General features: G+C 42.7%; 1 protein-coding gene across 1 annotated transcript in view; it reads right to left on the reverse strand.

Annotated features, from left to right (window-relative positions):
• TULP4 (TUB like protein 4) overlaps positions 1 to 19,224 on the reverse strand; it is a 209,680-nt gene that overhangs the window by 143,245 nt on the left and 47,211 nt on the right. Inside the window, exon 2 of the mRNA XM_064486522.1 lies at positions 13,982 to 16,206. Within this exon, the coding sequence (XP_064342592.1) occupies positions 13,982 to 14,233 (252 nt within the window). The 5' untranslated portion in view covers positions 14,234 to 16,206. The remainder of the gene's footprint in view (positions 1 to 13,981; positions 16,207 to 19,224) is intronic.

A 19,224-nucleotide genomic window follows, 5' to 3' on the forward strand; every position in this document is an offset into this window, starting at 1 on the left:
CTAAACCAGCCCTTAGTAAATGGAAATGTAGGATGTTCAATGATGCAGGGCATACGGGATGAGAGGTCTCCGCCCCAGTGGCCCAGGAGCAGTGCACAGCTCAGTCAGCCTTCCAGTGGAGACCTGGCCCAGAAAGAGCTGACAGGTACTGACTGAACAGGTCTGCTGCCCAAGAAGGTCCAAAATAAGGTTAATTGCCAGGTTCCTTCACCAAATTATGTTTCTTTCAAACATGCAGTTTAAGAGTCTATCTCTGACAGCTGCTACTCATTACACTTTAAGGAAAGATTTGCTCTGAAGTGCTCCTGCTGGGTGCTCCCACAGCAGCCCGAGTTGCCTCTATCAGAGCACCACCACCCTTTACTGTCTTCACTGCAGTGGTCAATGCTGACTCCACTTGCTCCCTGCATCTAGGGCAGAGCCTTGATTTTCCCCTGGGACCACCATTCCCTACTCTGAGCCTTCGTGCTAGAAAAGGGATGACTCCCTCCACTTGGCTCAGGCCTGGCCAGTCAGAGCACTGCCTCCCCTTGGCCACAGTGACTGGTTCAGGTTCGGGCATAACTAAGTCCACATTAGTAAGAGTCAAACCCAACACTTTCATTGGGGAGGAGCAGTCTCTCTTTTTCACTAGAATGAGACATAGGAGACTATTAGCCTAGGTTGCCAAGAGCAACCGTGTGACATGAGCCTGCCTATGAAACCAACGTGGACAGAAGCAGAGAGATGGAGAGTCACCAGGTCCAGGGGGTCAAACCACTATTCAAACCTGATATCACTCAGATGCTTTCAGTTCCAAGACCCAATACTTTCCTTTTACTAACTGCTTAACCCAAAACGAGTCGGTATTCTGTGTTTGCAACCAAACATATCATAATTAATAAAATCTACGCTCATCTTGTTCACCACTAAATCATAGCACTTAGCATGGCAGCTAGCACATAGAAGATGCTTAGTATTTTTTCAAATGAGTTGCATAAAAACTTAGGGTTAAAATCTTTTACATAGGTGTTTTTATTTTTAAAAGTGTCAACAGTGAAACAAATCACAAATCATCTTCGCTAGGAAAAAAATACATAAGTTGACTTTTCAGACATAAATCTATACTGGAAAAGAAGCCTTCCATTTATAGTAATTATTATAAATCCACGGAACTTAAATGAATTTTATACTACACAGAAGTCTTGGCATTTCCTTCCAGATTAAGCTAAATCTATAATCACTGCCTGTTATGTGGCAACATGAATTGTTTTGTACTTTTGATCATTTTTACAGAAAGGACATGGGCTACCTCAAGAGAACATTTGGCTCTGGTCACATCTTTGAAAATTCAATTGTCCTTTTTTTTTTCCATGTAAGAAAAATAAGATAGCTACTCAACAACAGGGCCAAACGTTCTTAATAAATGGCATACAAACTGGGAATGGATTTTGTTTTTAATAATTAAATTCTCCATTCTTCAGACATGAAGGAAATCCCATTATACAAGTGAAACAGCACAATGTAAGCTGGGGCAGGGGGACAGGGGGAATTAATCCTGACCATGGTCACTAATCCTGACCATATTCTGAGTTGTTTTTCAAGGCACTGCAAAGGATGGGTCTGCAAGGGTCAAGCAACACTTCCACCTACCCCTTCCGCACCCAACAATGAATTTTCATGACCTCTGGCCACAGTTATGAAAGGATACAATGCAGGGCAACGACACAAAGTCATGTTACTGATCTACTTGGTAATAAACCTGAAACATCGAGGCCTGCCCCAATGTTACTAAACCCCTAGAATTGATTGCCCTTGTAAAACTAAGCCACATCAGGAAGAAATACTCTATTTACCTTTCACTTTACGGTGCCAAAGCCAAGTCCCTGTTCCCATGGAGCTTACACTCAAATAGAAATGCCAAACTGTCAAGTACCAATCAACTTTTCTGACCAATACACTCAAGACCAAGAAGTTCAAATAAAAAATTTTAGAGGGAGGTGAATGGTTTAAAACAAAAAAAGACAAAAACCCAAAAGTACTTAGGAAATAAAAGGAACAACTAGGGAATAAAAGAATCTAGAAGAATTAAGAACCCTGGAGCTGGGAAAGTTCTTAGAGACCACCTGATTTTTAAGATAAAGAAAATTAAAGGTCAGAAAGTAGCTGGCCGACAGCCACGCATCCAGTGAGCGTCAGAGCCGGAGCAGAACCCACGGTTCCCACCCACTGGTTCCAGTCCATCGTGGATCATATGGGGGCTTTAGAGACACCAGGGTTCAGCATTGCTGCTCCCGGGCCCCACTGTCGTTCTGCTCTGCTAAGACAATGAATCACCACAACTTTATTCTCAAGGATTCCGTAACAAAGGGAACCTACTCTCTTCCAGCCTCTGCTGTGAGCTCACTCTCTGAGGGGGCCTTTCACACAAGGCTCTACAGAGAAAGGCAGCTGAGGACTGACTTCAGCATCTTCCACTCCACACACAGAGGTAATCACTACCCTAAGCCTCTCCTCAGTGGGGGTCACGCAGAGCAGCTAAGAAATGTCATGGCCTGTAACCACCCTCCAGACAACCGTTCTCCAGATAACCCTGCTCCTCTGGTAAGACAGACAGAGCACTAAGACGTCGACAAGACTAGGGGAAATGCTCTGTGAAGTCAGGAGAAACGACCTTAAACAAAAGGACATCTCTTAGCACCTCGCGCTATAAACAAAAAAGATGAGGACAGTTTGCATGAGCTGACAGGGAGCCACTTCCAGATGTTAAGGGGAAAAGCAAAAGTACAAAGAAGCATATATACATACATGCCTAACACTAACACAACGTTGCCGGTTTTATCTCAGTAAAACAGGGGAAAAAACAAATATTTATTATGCTCTTTTGTCAAAGAAAGAAGAGATAATAAGAAAACATTACATAGAGAGAAATACACACAAACATACACTTGCTTATTTTTACACAAGGTAGTATAAAAAATAAGTCAAATACTGAAGTATCTGTAAGGTAGGTGGAGGGAGCAGAAAGGATAAGGGAAGGAGGCAGTTCTCTGGGTATACGTTTTTATGTACTTTTTGCTTCTGAACACAAGTTAATATTCTACATATTCAAAACAGAAAATAAAACCAACAAGAATGGAAAGAGGAAAAACTTCAAAAAACTAAAATGAAACTGAAACAAACCCAACTGTGTTTCAAACGAATTACTCGCTCACACTGAAGGGGGGGGAGAGAGGAATTAATCCAAGCACTTATGAACATCAACACTGAACTATGCACACTTGGTGTGGGAGGGCAGCACTGGGGGGTAGGGGGGTGCGACCTGCAAGTTCTGAGCTCTTTTGTCCTAGTTTGCTGGGCTGCCGTGACAAAACACCATGGGCTAACCAACTTAAATAGTCCAAATTTTATTTCTCACAGTTGTGGATTTGGATTTCCTAATCCAAGACCTGGGTGCCAGCAATGTAAGTTTCATACTGAGGCCTCTTCTGTCGGCTTGTGGGAGGCCAACGTCCCACTGCGTGCTCAGATGACCCCTTATTTTGTGCACTGAGGGGACAGTGAGCTACTCATCCCATCAGGAGGGCCCCACTCTCATGATCTCATCAAACCATAGTTACCTCACATGGGCCCCATCTCCAAGACCACTACATTGGAAGTTAGGGATTTTGAAGAGACACAAACATTCAGTCCATAGCATCCTTTTAGTGGGTTTTTTTTTTTTGTATTAGTACGAAATAACAAATTATGAAACTATTTTAGGTGTACTGTGAGACTGAGCAAACTATGGAAGAAAAAAATACAAATATGAAATGGGGGAAGCCATGGGGGTGGTTTAGAATTGGAAATACTAGTGTAAACTCATTATTTCTAAAATACACACATAAGTATATATGTGTATATGCATGTGTATATGTGTATATGCACGTGTGTATGTATATGTGTATGTATAGGTCTATGTATATGTGTGTCAGTTTATCACCTCTCAGCTCCAAATGCACCCTTCCATGTCTGCTCTGTGACAAACAGTGGAATTCTGTTAAGCATTTCTCCTTTCATGTGACTATGATGTTAAGCTTTCTCAGTAGAGGGCAATGGAGGGACACTACAGGAGGAAGAGGCTTCCTGAAGTTCCCAGAGATTGTGGAGTGTGGGCATGGCTGCTGTGTAGGTGTGAGAAAATCCAGTAAAACTTGACCCAGCCACTGGCCCAGGACACAGTCCCTCTTGTGACCTCACAGCCTTGCCCTAGTGACAACCTTACTGAAGTTCCCCTGACATCAGAAACCAGAGCCCCTGCCACCTGTCTGTACTACCAGCTGCCCGGAGGGTCACACTCCGAGTAGTCATTCCTTCTGCCAGTCCCCCTTCTCCCGGCCCCCACATAGCATTTTGCCCCCAAACTCCCCCTGCACACCACACCAGCAGCTGGTGTTCACCTGCTCCCCTGCCTACACTCCAGAGGGTTGTTTACTACTTCCTTCATCAGCTCCAGTCTGGCTTAGCCAACAAACTTCCCTGCTATCTGCTGGGTAGACCAAACCTTCTCCAGTAAGATCTGAAATCCTTCCAAGCTTGTCCTTTCCTGGGTCCTCTCCCTCAGCCAGAGGGGACCGTAGAGAATTCCCTTATATCTTAACAGTTATTCTTTGATCAGTTACTGGCTCCTTATATTAAACTTTCCCTGGTTTTAACCTGTGAGGTTTCTTCTCCTGACTGGACCCAGACATCTACACTATGTGTATGTACATCTGTAGGTACGTATGTATGTGTCCACTGAGAGGGCCTAGTGACTAGGACACCCCAGGAGCAATGAACACATCTAGAGGCCAGATCTTGTTTTCTAAAACCACACACTAGAGCAAATAGCACTCCTCAGACTGTTTCCAGACCTGGAGTAGGGTGAATACAAGATGAGGCTGGAAGCTGTTGTGTCAGAGAGTAAAGAGGTGCCCCAAAGACTGGAATGTATGAAGAGGACACCAGCTTGAAGGGGCTTCCACTGGCCAAATATGGAACAATTTGAGCAAAACTGGGTCTAAACAATTAAGGACAATGAGCACTGAAGAAAAAAACTGAAATCCATTATGGACCCATTATGTAAATGGATGTACGACTGGATGAATGGGAGAAAGCGGAGCTCAGGCTTACACAGAATGCCCACTGGCAACATTCTGTGGAGGGAGTACTGCCGCTGAAAATCACCATCATGCAAACATCATAATAAAAACTAGTTCAAGCAACAATCATTAGTGGATGATAAACCTAGGAAGAAAATTTCGATAAGGAAGAGGCTTTTTTGCATGGTTTCAAAGTGTCCTCCTGTGAAACGCTTGTCAAATACAAGGCAGAAACACAGTACCTACACAGTAGGGTAACTGGACCACACTGGCCAGGTGAGCAAAATTAACAACAGGGGCAGACAGATACTCTGAGCCTCCACATGGAACACAACATCCAGTATCACTGATGGGATATTTGGCTGCGCACAAGTAACCTGAATTTAATAATAATAATTATAATAAAAATCAGACAAATGCAGACTATTCTATTAAAGAGGAGAAGGGTATTCTAAAATGTCAATGTCATGAAAGAAAAGAAAAACTGAAGAACTGTTCCAGATTAAAGGGCTCTAAACATACGTAACAACTAAATGCCATTTATGGGCCTAAACTCAATTCTGTACTAGAGGAAAAAATTTGACAAAAGCGGAATATAGACAGTACACTGAAGCACTGAATCAATGCTAAATCTCCTGAAGGGGATAACTGTACTACTGTGGTTATGTGAAAGGATGTCCTTATTCTTAGGACCTATACACTGAAGTACATCAGGGTAAAAGATCAAGAAATATATTCTCAAGTGGTTTGGGAGGGAAAATACAAACACACATGTAAAGAGATTATGTGCACAAGCAAGCACAAGTTAACAATCGGTCAATTTATGTAACAACTTAAGAGTTTAACTTTCTTGCAACTTTTATGCATGTTTGAAATTATTTCCAAATAGATAAGGTTTTAAAATGCCTTGTATCCAGGATCTAAGTCATACATTACAGAGTTCTCTGGGGTAAGCATGCAGCTCTGCCATAATCCTCAAAAAAAGGAACCATCCAAAATGATGCAGTTCAATATGGTAGCCACTAGCCACAAGTGGCAACTGAGCACTTGAGATGTGCCCAATTCGAATTGAGATGTGCCAAATTTCAAAGACTTAATATGAAAAAGAATATAAATTATCCCACTCATGGTTTTTATATTGATTACATATTGAAATGGTATTTTAGACAGATTACATAAAATATATTGTTAAAATTTCACCTGTTTCCTTTTATTTTATACTGTAGCTACTAGAATTTTAAATTACGCACATGGCTCATATTTCTCTTACAGTGCTGATCTAAAATACAATAATACCTTTTTTTTTTTTAAAAAGAAGTGTTGATCTCTTAAACAAGTATTTCATACTAGAAGAAAATGTCAATTAACATTACAGATTCTGACTCCTCTAAGGTGATTTCGGTCTTGGAAATAAAGTACATAATTATGTTTTTTAAAAGGCATAATTAAGGTAAAAGAAAAATTTTAGGCTTAGGAGACAAGAAAGAGTTCTCTGGTCATGTTGTTCAAATAATTCCCTATTTAGCCACCATTCCCATCTGCAGGAAATTTCCTGAAGAGGGGAAAAAGTAAAATCTAAAATTGTGAAAATGTCAAGTGAATGGAAAGACAATAATAGATGGTTTTTATACTTCTGGTTTTAAACTCTGTATGAATAAAATCAACTTCCCAAGCCCTAAACATTAACTTACAGTATCTTATAAACAAAGCCATTAAACATTTACTTCTGCTACCAAGGAGTTTACAAAATAAACTTGACTGACAACAATGTTATTTCCAAAGTTATTTATTTTTCTATTTTAAGGCTCTGATTAACAAACTTTTCCTTAAATTCTAAAAATTTAAGAAGGAAAGAATGAGAAGAACAGAACTAAGACAGACAAAACTGGGTTTTGCTGTTATAGGGATTATATACAGGGAGGAGAAAGGAAGGTTGGACATGAGCTTGAACAGGATATTTCAGGGTAACGAAAGGTCCCTGGGACAGAGACAATTTCCTGTGTTTTAGTAGAAGAAATCTAACTAGGCCAAGTGGAAAAAACAACAAATGTCAGTAAGAATTCCATAAAACAGCAACAATGAAGGAGAGAAACTAAATGCAGTTTGCCAGAAGGTATGACAAAAACACAGAGCAGTACAGTCTTCAGCAAAACGCATAGGCGTGCTGGATTTCAGAGGCTGGAGTCAAGCATGTGGGCGGAGCCAATAAGAAACAGCAAACTGAGGCACAGCACAGGTTCCTGGGCCCTCTTTCCTCATCCTGTACCCTCCCCACCCATCCCAGACCATATCCCAGAGAGATGACTTCAATTAACACTAGACAAAACCTCCTATTAGAATATGATACCCACTGCGCAGTGCACTACGAATCCGTTTCTATGGTACATTAACAGCCCCCCGTTGAGGGATTGGCAGAGGCTCCAGGCATACCCAGGACCACGAGTCAAGTTCCCTGGGCTTGGAGAGAAGCAGGCAGCACGAATGAGTGTGCTTATGACAGTCAAGAATGTTTTGTAGATAAGGAACCAACACAGATGAGGTGCCCAACATCCCAGAAATCCCAAACCTATAATGAAAGTAGTGGCACTAGCCCAGCCTCCCTCCCAGCTGGGATACCTCCCATCCTGCTCCTAACCCCTCACCTGCCTCCCACTTCACATTCCATCCCCATATTTTGCAATCATGAGGCTAACACAAGCAGTCTCAGCTAAGAGGCCATGGCTCCACTGTTCCGTTCTAGGAAATACAGGTGGGTAAACCCCAAAGATGACAGTTTGATAATAAACAAGAACTAATGCTTAATGAGCTCTTCTATGTGCACTGTCTGTGAGTCACATCTGATGGTCACCACAACCACTTTAGTGGCAGGTGTTATGTTCCCTTAGAAATAACACAATCACAGCACAGAGAAGATAGTACTTGTCCTAAATTGCACAGGAAGGGGCTCAATTCAACCCCAAGCAGTCTGGCTCAAGAAGCTATAGGTCCACTTTGTAATAAATCATGAATACAGATGCTATAGTTAAAGAAATACTTCTCTGCCCAGGACTTCACTAATCATCTCATTCACTCTCATTTTGACATGATGAAGCTTGAAGCTACTTCCCTAGGAGGATATTACCAAAAAAATTATTGCCTTGTACCCACATCCCTCTGTCATTCTCTCTAGCAAGAATAACACCAAAAAAATAATGTTTTCCATGCGTCTAAATTACTTTCAGACATAATCACTTATTCCTATCACGAGGAAAAAAATATAGACAAACCAAATTGCTAAAGGAAGGAAATGAACAATGCCATTATTTTGACAAATTCTATTTTCTTAATAAAATATAATTCTATTACATTCTGGTTTTTTGTTTAGGGAAAATAAATCTACATTTAATGCCATTAAGAATCTTTTAAAATATCTTAACAGGAGATTTCTGATTTAAGATGTCAAAAGAAAGATGATCCTAAGCCTTCTCCTAGAAATCACCTCAAAACAAGGAGCAAGAAAACAGACAAAAGCCATCTTCAAGGGTGCCCAGACCACAGGGTGCAAAGACAGAAAATGGATAAAGGAGTGTGCTCACTGGCTTCGGAGAAAAGAGGGGTGCTGCAGAGAGGTGCCTGGGAGAGGGAGCCTGGAAAGGCTCAGGGATGAGGTTCCAGGTCCTGTGAGGGGTAGGCTGAGCTGAAACCAGAGGGCCAGGGTGAAAAGCCACGTGCAGAGCAGGTTAGCCCAGGTACCCATGCAGCCAGCAAAGCTCCCCTCCTCAGGCTCAGAGATGTAACCAGGCAGTCTTCACCCACAGCATCAGACGCTGATGGCTTACTTCCCTGGCAAAGCAAACCACAAAAGTCAGTCTTGGGGACACTGGGCACAGAGAAGACAATAACGAGGACGGAAAACTGGGGTGATTTTCCGAGAGGTTAAGAGTGTGGAATCTGAGATGTTCCTGACTCCGTCTCAGCTCTGTCAGTTAACACAGATGTTATCTTAAGCAACCTCCTTAATGTCTCTGCACCTCATCTATAAGATGATGATAGTAATAGGTTCAAAGTCCCACACTGGATGCCAGGAGTGAATGAGTTAAAGCTTTTAGAACAGTACTCAGCACAAGGCAAGCACCCCTCCTCCTGCCCCTTCTACCACCACGACCCCCAGCACACGCACTCACACACCAACGCACCCACACACACCCTTAGCTTATTCTGCCCATTTTTTGGATTGGGTTGTTTGTTTTTTTATTATTAAGTTGTATGAGCTATTCATATATTCTGGAAATTAAGCCCTTGTCAGTCTCATCTTTTGCAAATATTTTCTCCCATTCCGTAGGTTGTCTCTTCGTTTTACTTACACTTTCCTTTGCTATGCGAAAGCTTATAAGTTTAATTAAGTCCCATTTGTTTATTTTTGCTTTTATTTCTACTGCCTGGGTAGACTGCCCTAGGAGAACACTGCTAAGATTTATGTCAGATAACATGCTGCCCATGCTTTCTTCTAAGAGGTTTACAGTGTCTTTTCTTAAGTCAAAAGATCTGTGAGGAGGCTTGTACAGCATGGTGGTGACGGAGAGAAGGCACGTTTCAGAAGACAGTGGGAGGCCCTGCGAATACCTGGATTTGGGAACAAGGAAAGGGCAGGGGGATTTCTGCACTGTAGGCGTGACTCACTGGCTGGTTGTGGGGCCATCTACTGAGATGGAGAAGACAGTGAAACAGGTTTGGTGGCTGAAGGGGCAGTTGGAAAACAAGTGCTCTCTTAGATGACCTACAGCTTGAGAAGCCTGGTGATTGATGTCCAATTTTGTGCCTCATACATCAAGTCGAGGAATGGAGTCTGGAACTAGAAGGAGATGTCAGGTGGAAGATCTAAATTTGGGCGTCATCAGCCCCCAGGTGGATTTAGAGCCAGCTTGGAGAGACCATCTAGTAAAGGATACACACCTGGGGCCTCCCCAGCATTCAAAGATGAGGTGAAGATCGACAGAGCCAGCAAAGAAGGCTGCAAAGTAGAGGCCAGAAAGGTTAAGAGGAAAACCAGGAGAGTGTGGTGTCCTGGAAAGCAAGAGAAAATAACATTACAACGCCACTAATGCTACCAAGACACCAAGTGCCAGAAAGTGACCTCCAGGTTTAGCAATGTGAGGTCACTGGCAACGTGACCACTTCAGCAGAGTGGTGGGGAAAGGAGCCCCACTGAAGTGAGCTAACAAGTTTAAAGGAAATTTAAATAAACAAATGACATTTTAAATAGCAGGAGGTAAGGAAATTAAGACCACAAGAATGGACAATCTTCCGGCAAGTTTTACCAGCCCACACAAGTAGATAACTACAGTAAAGCATTGCCGTGTAAGCACAGACGTCTGCCCAGTTTACAGCAGAGGCAGGCCCGCGGTGGGGAGTGGGGAGTGTGGTGGACAGGGATCAGCAGGAGACGGAGTAACCAGGTCCAAAACTCCAGGTGAGACTGGCCCTATAGCGATGTGTCCCTGTAATGAAACTAATCCCACCAAACACAAACAAGGGCCCGTCTGCTCTTGAGTGAAGAAAGTCTTGCTAAACGAAGAACCAGTGCTCACCGCGACTAACCTGCATGACATGAGTAATATCTGTAAGAAACTGTTTTCTAGAAAAACAAATTCCCAAGTTTTTCAGCTGTGAAATCTGCAGACTACTAGATCTGACATCTGCAGTTTGGGTGTCCCAAGGCCAGAAATAGAGCCAGAATCTTGCAACAGTTCTTGCCTAGAGTTTTCAGTGTGTGTCAGGGTCGAGGCAAGGGGATTTCGCTCCTTGTGGTGGAAGGGCAGTGAAGATAAGGTAACTAAAGCAATGGACAGGGCTGAGTTAAATGCCATTCTTCCTGGAAATGAAAAAAGATAAAACTCTTCAGAGATTGCTTTTCACAATTCCCTTAAAGGAAGATATGGGTTCATAATCATTTATTCAAAATCCTTGGGACAAGATAAGTTCTGAAATTCAGAATTTTTGAAATTTTAGGTTCTGAAAAAAGCAGAGTCTCGGCAGGAACCACAATCAAACACATAGATTTCTGCAGCTAAAGTGACAGGATGATGACAATAGCCTCACATCAGTTCAGGTCTTGCCATTAAATTAGTTATGCAAAAACCTTCCATGTTCAGAGCCCTTAGATTTCACAACTGTGGACAAGGAAGGGACAGAGGACTTACACATAACACAAGTTTCAAGAAAATAAAGATACACTGAAGGAGAATGTCAGAGCCCTGGGTTCAAATTCCAGTCGTCCTCCATACGAGCTGTAGGAACCTTGGCAAGCTGTTTAACGTCCACAAGCCTTAGCTTTCTGACCTGTAAAATGGAAATAATGATATTCACCCCTTAGTCTGCTTTGAAAACCACATGAGGCAATTAGGTGGGAAGGTTGGAAGGTAATTGGCATGATGCCTGGCACTTGGCAGTAGGATGACTAACCACCCCAGTCTGCCTGGGACCCTTCCAGTTTTAGCACTGACAGTCCCACAGGCTGGGAAACCAGGATGGCTGGTCACCCTACTTGGCAGGGGCTCAGTAAATAAGAACTATTCTAATATTAAGAATAGAAATTAAAGGCAAAAAAAATACAAAATGGAAAAATCACATGAAATAGTTTAAACAGTGAAACATCTATGCCACTGGGAATTATAATCACCCCTTTTGTGGTAGGCAGAATTCTGTAACAGCACCCCCTGATGTGGTCCCCTCCCATGGAGTGTGGGCGGGTCTGGCCTTTTTCAGAGATGGAAAGTCACAGAGATTCAAAGTTACAGCAGATGCCCTCCTGCTCGCCTTTAAGAAGCCAGGCCTTCAAACTGCCATTTCGTGGAGACGGCCACATGGCAGGGTACAGCAGGCAGCCTCTAGGAGCTGAGGGCCTCAGTCCTACAGCTGCAAGGAACTGATTTCTGCCAGCAATCTGAACAAGTCTGCAGGAATACCCCAAGCCTCAGATGAGGCTCTGCTGGCACCATGCTTCCCAGCCTTGTGAGACCCCACACAGAGGACCCAGTTACACCAAGCCAGGACTTCAGATCTATAGAACTGTGAGATAAATGGGTGCTGTGAAGCACTAAGTCCATGGTAATTTATTACACAGCTTAGAAAAATATATCTCTTAAGAGAGCATCCACACAGGGAACTATATTCAATATCTTATAATAACCTATAATGGAAAAGAATCTGAAAAAGAATATATATAAATACATATATGATATGTATAATCACTTTGCTGTACACCTGAAACTAACACAACATTGTAAATCAACCATACTTCAATAAAAAAAATTTAAAAACAGAGCATCCAGTTCAAAATTACAGATATATATTGATGTGTGTGTGTGTGTGTATTCAGGATAGAAGTATTTATAAACCGTTAATTCCTTGCATAGAACTATTTTTTTTTATATGAAAACTTCAAATCCAAAAGAAGATTCTTACCCAACTGAACTTTTCATACATTGATGGCAGGGGTATAAAATGGCACAAAAAAATCACTTTGGAAAACTTTTTGACAATTCCTACCAAACCTACACGCATGCCAGCTCTACAACTGGACGCCCCGTCCTGAGTGCACGGACCCATGAGAAGACATGCACATGGGTGTTCAGAGCAGGTGTCACCAGAACAGCAGAAACTGGAAACAACCCAACAGCCCACCAACAGAAGAGTGGGAAAACCGCGGCGTCCTGCTTCAGTGGAAAACGAGCATCAATTAAAAAGAGCAAACTAACAGCACACACAACAGGGATGAATCTCACAGGTAACAACGCTGAGTGAAAGAAGACAGACAGAAAGAGGATAAAATGAACAATCCCACTTACACAAAGTTCAAGTGCAGACACAAATTATCTGTGGTGACAGACGCCAGAGTCCGGGCCACCTCTCAGTGAGGTGCAGGGCCGGGGGTCGGGGGTAGCAGATACCTGTGAGGGGTTCTGGAAATGTTCCACATTCTCACCTGGTTGGTGGTTACTTACGTGAGTGGCTGTGTATGTAAGTGATCACTGAGACGCAGGCTTAAGGTGAATGCACTTTAGCATATGCCACCCTTCAGAAACACACTTCTCCTTCACAACAACTATTCAAAAACCATCCTATGACAGGTTAAGATGGACTTCTCAAAAGAAATAAGTGAACAGTGAAGCATGAACACCATTAACATGCTATCCAGGCACACCTCTTCTTTTAAACACACTGCTCACTATATATCTGGGTTGAATGAATTTCAAAGATAACAACCATGTTTATGTTTCAGAAGCCCAGAGGAATCTATATGCATGTATACACAGCATAATATCCTCAATATAATATACCCAACAGATGTGAAAAACCATGGCACTTGTTCAATTAATTACTTCTTTCACCTATGCCCAATTAATTCCTTGGTTTACCTCCAAGTACAAGAAATACAAGCTAGGTGTTAAACCGTCACCGAGCATACACACGTGAACTGTGCGCGGCAGGGACGGCACCCCTTTCATGGTTCACTCTGCCCGTCCAACACTGGGGCAGCATCTCTGCCACTGAGGTGGGGCGACCATAAAGGCTCAGAGGCAGGACAGTGAGGTTAGGATCATCTCATTCAACCTCACACCTGGTCAAAAAGCAGCCCTGGTGTCCCTGCCACCCAGCGCTGGGAAATGAGCACAAGGGATGCTGGAGAGTTGACACACTTGGAGGGGGACACAGGCCATTGGGAGGACACACTCGGAGAGGGACACAGGCCACCGGGAACTGTGTCTCCCACTGGAACACAGGAGACAGAGTTCACTGGGCAGCAAATCTGAGAAACTGAAGCAAAGCAAGTTCTGAGTCCATTTTGGGGAGGAGGGGGTCAAAAATGAGCCAACAAAAAGTGAAACAGGACCCCAGCTCACCTCGCTATTGTGGCCGCGCAGGTTGAAGTTTATTCTCTGCGGAGTGTTCCTGTCCCGGCGGCAGTGGCTGGCGGTGAAAGTCACCCCCACGACGCCCCGCCCGTTGCCCGTGGCCAGCCAGCCCTCCTCGTAGTAGCGCCGCCTGCACACCGGCTTCTCCTTCTCACTCTTGGGGACGCGCCCCTTCCAGGACAGGCAGAGGATGTTGGAGTCGCTGCAGAGGACAGGCCCATGTTCCACCGCTGCATACATACTTTTTTTTGAAGAACCGTTTGACTTAAAAAGTAACGCTGAAGGCCGAAAAATGTAAACCAATTCCTTTCATTGATTTGTTTGTTTTATTTCTGTGGTTGGCTTGTGTTGGTTTCCCTGACCCCCTTTAATTAAGACTGACCTGGTTCTATTTGGAAGGTCAGTATTTTATAAAGATCCACCAAATGCATAGTGAAAAAATTCCTCTATAAAAGATGATGGCAGTCGGCTAAGAAAAGACAATACTTAAAAAAAAGTGGGGTCCATTTTTATTTTCAAGTCCTCAGAGGAAGAGCGGGCTGACCCTTTGGAGAAAGAGCATTGTTAACAAGTGGTGATAAAGAAACTGAGTGTTCTTCTTTTTACTCAACTTGGTTATTCGCATTCAGCCTGAGATTCCAGTTTAGTGAAATGTGATTCCAGAGACAAAAGGGTTGCAAATACATAGATTTCAAGTAACTTAAGGCTTTAAGAATCCCTCAAGCTGGAATTTTCTCTTCAAAAGTTCAGATGCAGAGACAGAACACAGGGAATCACCTTCCTTCTGAAGCCACCCTCTGGCTTGTCTTCTGAACTAGACAAATTTCTGCTGCTAAAGCTGAAAAAGATTGCATAAAGGGGAAAAAAGGCACACAAACTGTGCAAAACAGACCAGAGTTTGTGCAGACAGCAGTCCAAATTTTGGCAGAAAAAAAGACTCTTTCCCTGCTGTTCAGAACCAGAAACCTCCAACTTCAGAGCCCAGCCTGGCTCCCCAGCAGGTGGCTGTGTCCCCAGGGAGGCCCTCTCTGCAGGCTGACCCACCCCGCAATGCCATAGGGGCCAGGGAGAAAGCCCCTTCCCTCAGCAGAGTCACAAGGTTCTAAAGCTCTCGCAGGAGTCTGAGTGTCTGCCTCCAGGGAATCCTAAACCCTCTTGCCGACACGCAGGAGCCAAGCTGAGCTGCAGAATGTCGCCTCCTTCCGCCCTCCCCTAGTCACTTCTCCCCTTTCTGCTTCTAAAGATTACAAACTTTTCCATCTTGAAGAACAAGAACTAATCTCAGAATTAAGTCCATCAAGTAATCCTCCTCTTATATGCAAATCTTCTTGGACTCAACAGGGAAGAGAATCCCTTAAAGCAAAAACGTGGGCGAGAGATGGGCTCTTCCCCACTTTCTCCCTAAAGGCTGAGCACGTTTGGCTGATGGGCGCTTTCCTGTTAACCTCAGAGACTGTCTCCAAACATCATGTGTACAGTCCAAGGAAAGAAGCTTTACTCGGATGCTCTTTGACAATTATTTTGCAATTATCAGTTTCAATTGCTACCTTAAGCTATTATCCTGTAGATACGGGAAAGGAAAGGGGAAATAATAAATTAAAATTTCTCAAAAACCGAAAAAGGCAAAGGAATTAGTTCATTTTTCAAATCTGTCTCATCATACCCTAACTTGCTTTCCTCCAGTCATAACCACAGAGTAGGAGTTACTTTTCAGTCCAGAATTTGAACATCTGTCCAGATCACCAAACCCACTGAAAAATAAAGTGCAAAAAACACTGCACGCTCCCACCTGTGATGCTTGAAATCACACGTCTCCCTCAGTTTCCTCCTCACTTAATTCCTTCTCTACGCTGAAGAGGTATTTTTGAGGCTTGATCTGTGCAAGTTTTTTTTTCTTCTTTTTGCAAACTTTCTTTACCCGTGAAGACCATACGGAAAACTGGCCATCAGTGATGCATTTCTCTCCCCGGGCTCCCAAGCCCAGTGGTGTCAAGTTGCTCCATCTGATTCTTAAATGAATTTTCATCAGTTGTAAAACTCTTCAAGTATGCACAAGAATGAGTCTGTCTTCTCGTGTAACTGTGTACGTATAGAAAGGTTTTAAACATACATAGACATACACTCTTCAATTGGTGCACAAAATGTCTGTTTTCCCAGTCATTTCAGGAACCATGGGATTAATCACAGCTTGAAGGCCCTGGAGTCTTACAAATCTGTAAAACAAAACAGGATATAAAGAAAAAAACTTTAAAATATTGAAGAATAAAGGTTCTAATACACCTTTATTCATAAACATATGAACCTAGTAATTGAAATCAGAGACCCACCTGGACTTAAATACATCAAATGGAGCCCCTGATTGGTAAAATTTAAATAGTAAAAGGGTACTCCTCGCCAACTTACAGACAACGTGCAACAGAAGGGGCTGAATGCCACGCACCATTCAGTAAGTCTGCCGGCAGCTTGGCACGCTGAATGAAATAACACCATGTCGTCCTTTCTAAGACTGTGGGCCCTGAAGGTGCTCCTTTACCCTCCAGATGTGATCATCCTAAGTTAAGCAGGCATCCTCAGAAAGGAGACGGAAGAGGCTCAAGCAAGTTATTTGAATTGATGTTTTTACTGTCGGTAAAAGATACTCCCTGAAGACACAAAGCAGCAAGGATTTTAAAGCTCTCCATCCCAGGTTGCTGGCAGGTCACAGAGCAGGGCACAGCTATCTTCTCGGCTTTTAAGTCTATTGGCAATAAAGAGGATAGAGAATCTCTGCTCTCTTCCTTCCTACTGTCTTCAGTCCAGGCCCACATCACATCCACAAAAACACTGGGTGACTTGATCCCTAACTTCCCGACACCATCCCACCTTCCAGAGGACCCTCAAAATGACCTTTCTAAAATGCAAAGCTGCTTGAAGAGCCTGGATTGTTCTCATCCTACCCAGGCAGTCCCCTAGAGAACTGCCTGAAACAAACAGCTGAGCCCCGCCCCCAAATACCTGACACTGAAAGTCTAGGGCTGGGCCCAGGAATCTGCATTTCTATCCAGTTCCCAAGAGATGCCAACGTTGCTAGTCTGGGACCAGCTTTGAGAACCACTGCCTATGAGATCAAGTCCCAGCAAGACCCTTCACGATCTGACTTCAATTTGTCCTCTTGTGCCACAGCCTCCACATCCAGCCTGTGTTGCCACCGTCACCATCTGGCCACTCCCTGTCCCCAAATACTGTGTTCTCCAAATCCTTCACACATCTCCACACCTGCTGCTCCTTTACCAGGCCAGGCCCAACACTTCCTTTAAAACCCACCTACAGCAGCACACCTCCTGTGAAGCTGCCCAGAGACCCTGTACTAACCTGGGTACCAGCGTTCATCACACTGCATCCTAACACTCTTCTCTGTGCTCCTCTAGGCCGGGGGCCTGTTATTCTCATCCCTGGCACAGAGCTTAGCACAAATGATTAAAAACCCAATAAAAGTTTGTAGGGAGGAGGCAGGCGGGGCAAGGTAGCAGTTACACATAATTTCCCTGAGATCCCAATTCAAACAAGTCACAGTATATATACTTCAAATGTGTCTAAAATCAAAACAAATTCTCTCAGGAAGCACTTGTACCTGGGAAAAAAGTAAAAACAAATGCTATAAAATTCAAATTAATGCTATGCTCTTCCTCCTAAAATTCTAATGCCACTAATACTACTTTAGTCTCTACCCTGGCTTGGGGACAGTGCCACAGAAGGGAAATACAGAAGCAACCTCTCACGACCCAGCAATATATACACAGGGTTTAAACTATTTAAGAGCATAATCCACAATTATGAAAGCATCCACACTAACCATGACAACGGAAACAGTTCCCTGACACCCTCCCAGAGGGATCCAAAACATCAAAATAATTTTCAACACAATTCTAAGGCATTATTTGCCTTCTTCACTGTGTTGACAATTGTATCAATGGTGCAAAAGCAACAGTGGGTCAAACTGCCAGCTCTGTGACATGAATCAAGGCCCTGGCGCCAACCCGTACCAGTACTCAACAGATTTTTTTAAATGCTAACTTCACTTAAGAATGTTCTTAGTTGGACTCAACACTCTGATTCCTACAGACGTTTCTCTTTGGGACGGTATCTCTCTGCTACTTGACTGCTTACAGACCAAGATGCCAAAAACAAACTTAAAGAAGATATCCAAAAGAAACTAATATAGTGTTGTAAATCAACTATACTTCAATAAAAAAGTAATAAAAGAAGTGTTCTTTATGCTGCAGTAAAAATTTTTAATTTCATTAAATCTCATCCCTTGAGTACATGGCTGTTTAACATTCTGTGTTTCAAACAGTAAGTACACATACAGCATTTCTGCTGACCACTGCACTACAGTAATCCTAAGAAAAAGTGCTTGTGTTATAGTTTAAGTTGCAGGCTGAGAAAATTGCTTTTTTTTTTTTCATGAAATGCCATATTTACTGGAAAGAATGAACGACAAATTATGGTCATTCAGCCTTGGGTCTTTGGCAGACAGTTTCTCGAACACGAGCAAAGTGAGCTGTCACTTTAAAGAAAACAACCGATGGTATTTGTTGCTGATAATAAAAGTAGAGCTTTCAAGTTAAAATCAGAACTGTGGGAAAGCCAGCACCTATCACTACAAGCCTGATAGCCCTCAAGGGTTAAAGACATTCTGCATGCGACTGAAAGGGATATTAATACATGTGAATTTTTAATATTCTATTTCATATTTCACAGTATGTCAATACTTGGAAGATTCACATAATTTGTCGAACCAATTATTTTTCAAGTGACTAACATATGATGATACAAATTACGCTTGACAGAGCCATTCAATGTACAAGAAAGACAAATGATTTTAATATAACCAAGTATGAAAAATTTACTCATACATTTAAAATTCCACACACTGCTACTAACCTTTAAGAAACTACCACTTCTTGGGTTTTGGTATGGTATCAAAGAAAGATATACATGACTATCTGAAAAGACTATTAAAATACTCCTCTTTTCCAACTACACAGCTGTGTGAGGTCAGATTTTCTTCATACATTTCGACAAAAACAGCGTATTTCAACAGACTGGATGCAGAAGCAGACATGAGAATTCAGTTACTTTTCGTAAAGTCAGATATTAAAGATATTTTGCCTAAATGTAAAATAATGACATTCTTCTTGATAAAGTTTTCAGTTAGAAAATAGTTATTTTTCATTAAAAAAAAGTTTATA

Source organism: Camelus dromedarius, chromosome 6 (assembly GCF_036321535.1).
Source record: "Camelus dromedarius isolate mCamDro1 chromosome 6, mCamDro1.pat, whole genome shotgun sequence".
In the NCBI taxonomy this organism is placed as follows: Eukaryota; Metazoa; Chordata; class Mammalia; order Artiodactyla; family Camelidae; genus Camelus; species Camelus dromedarius.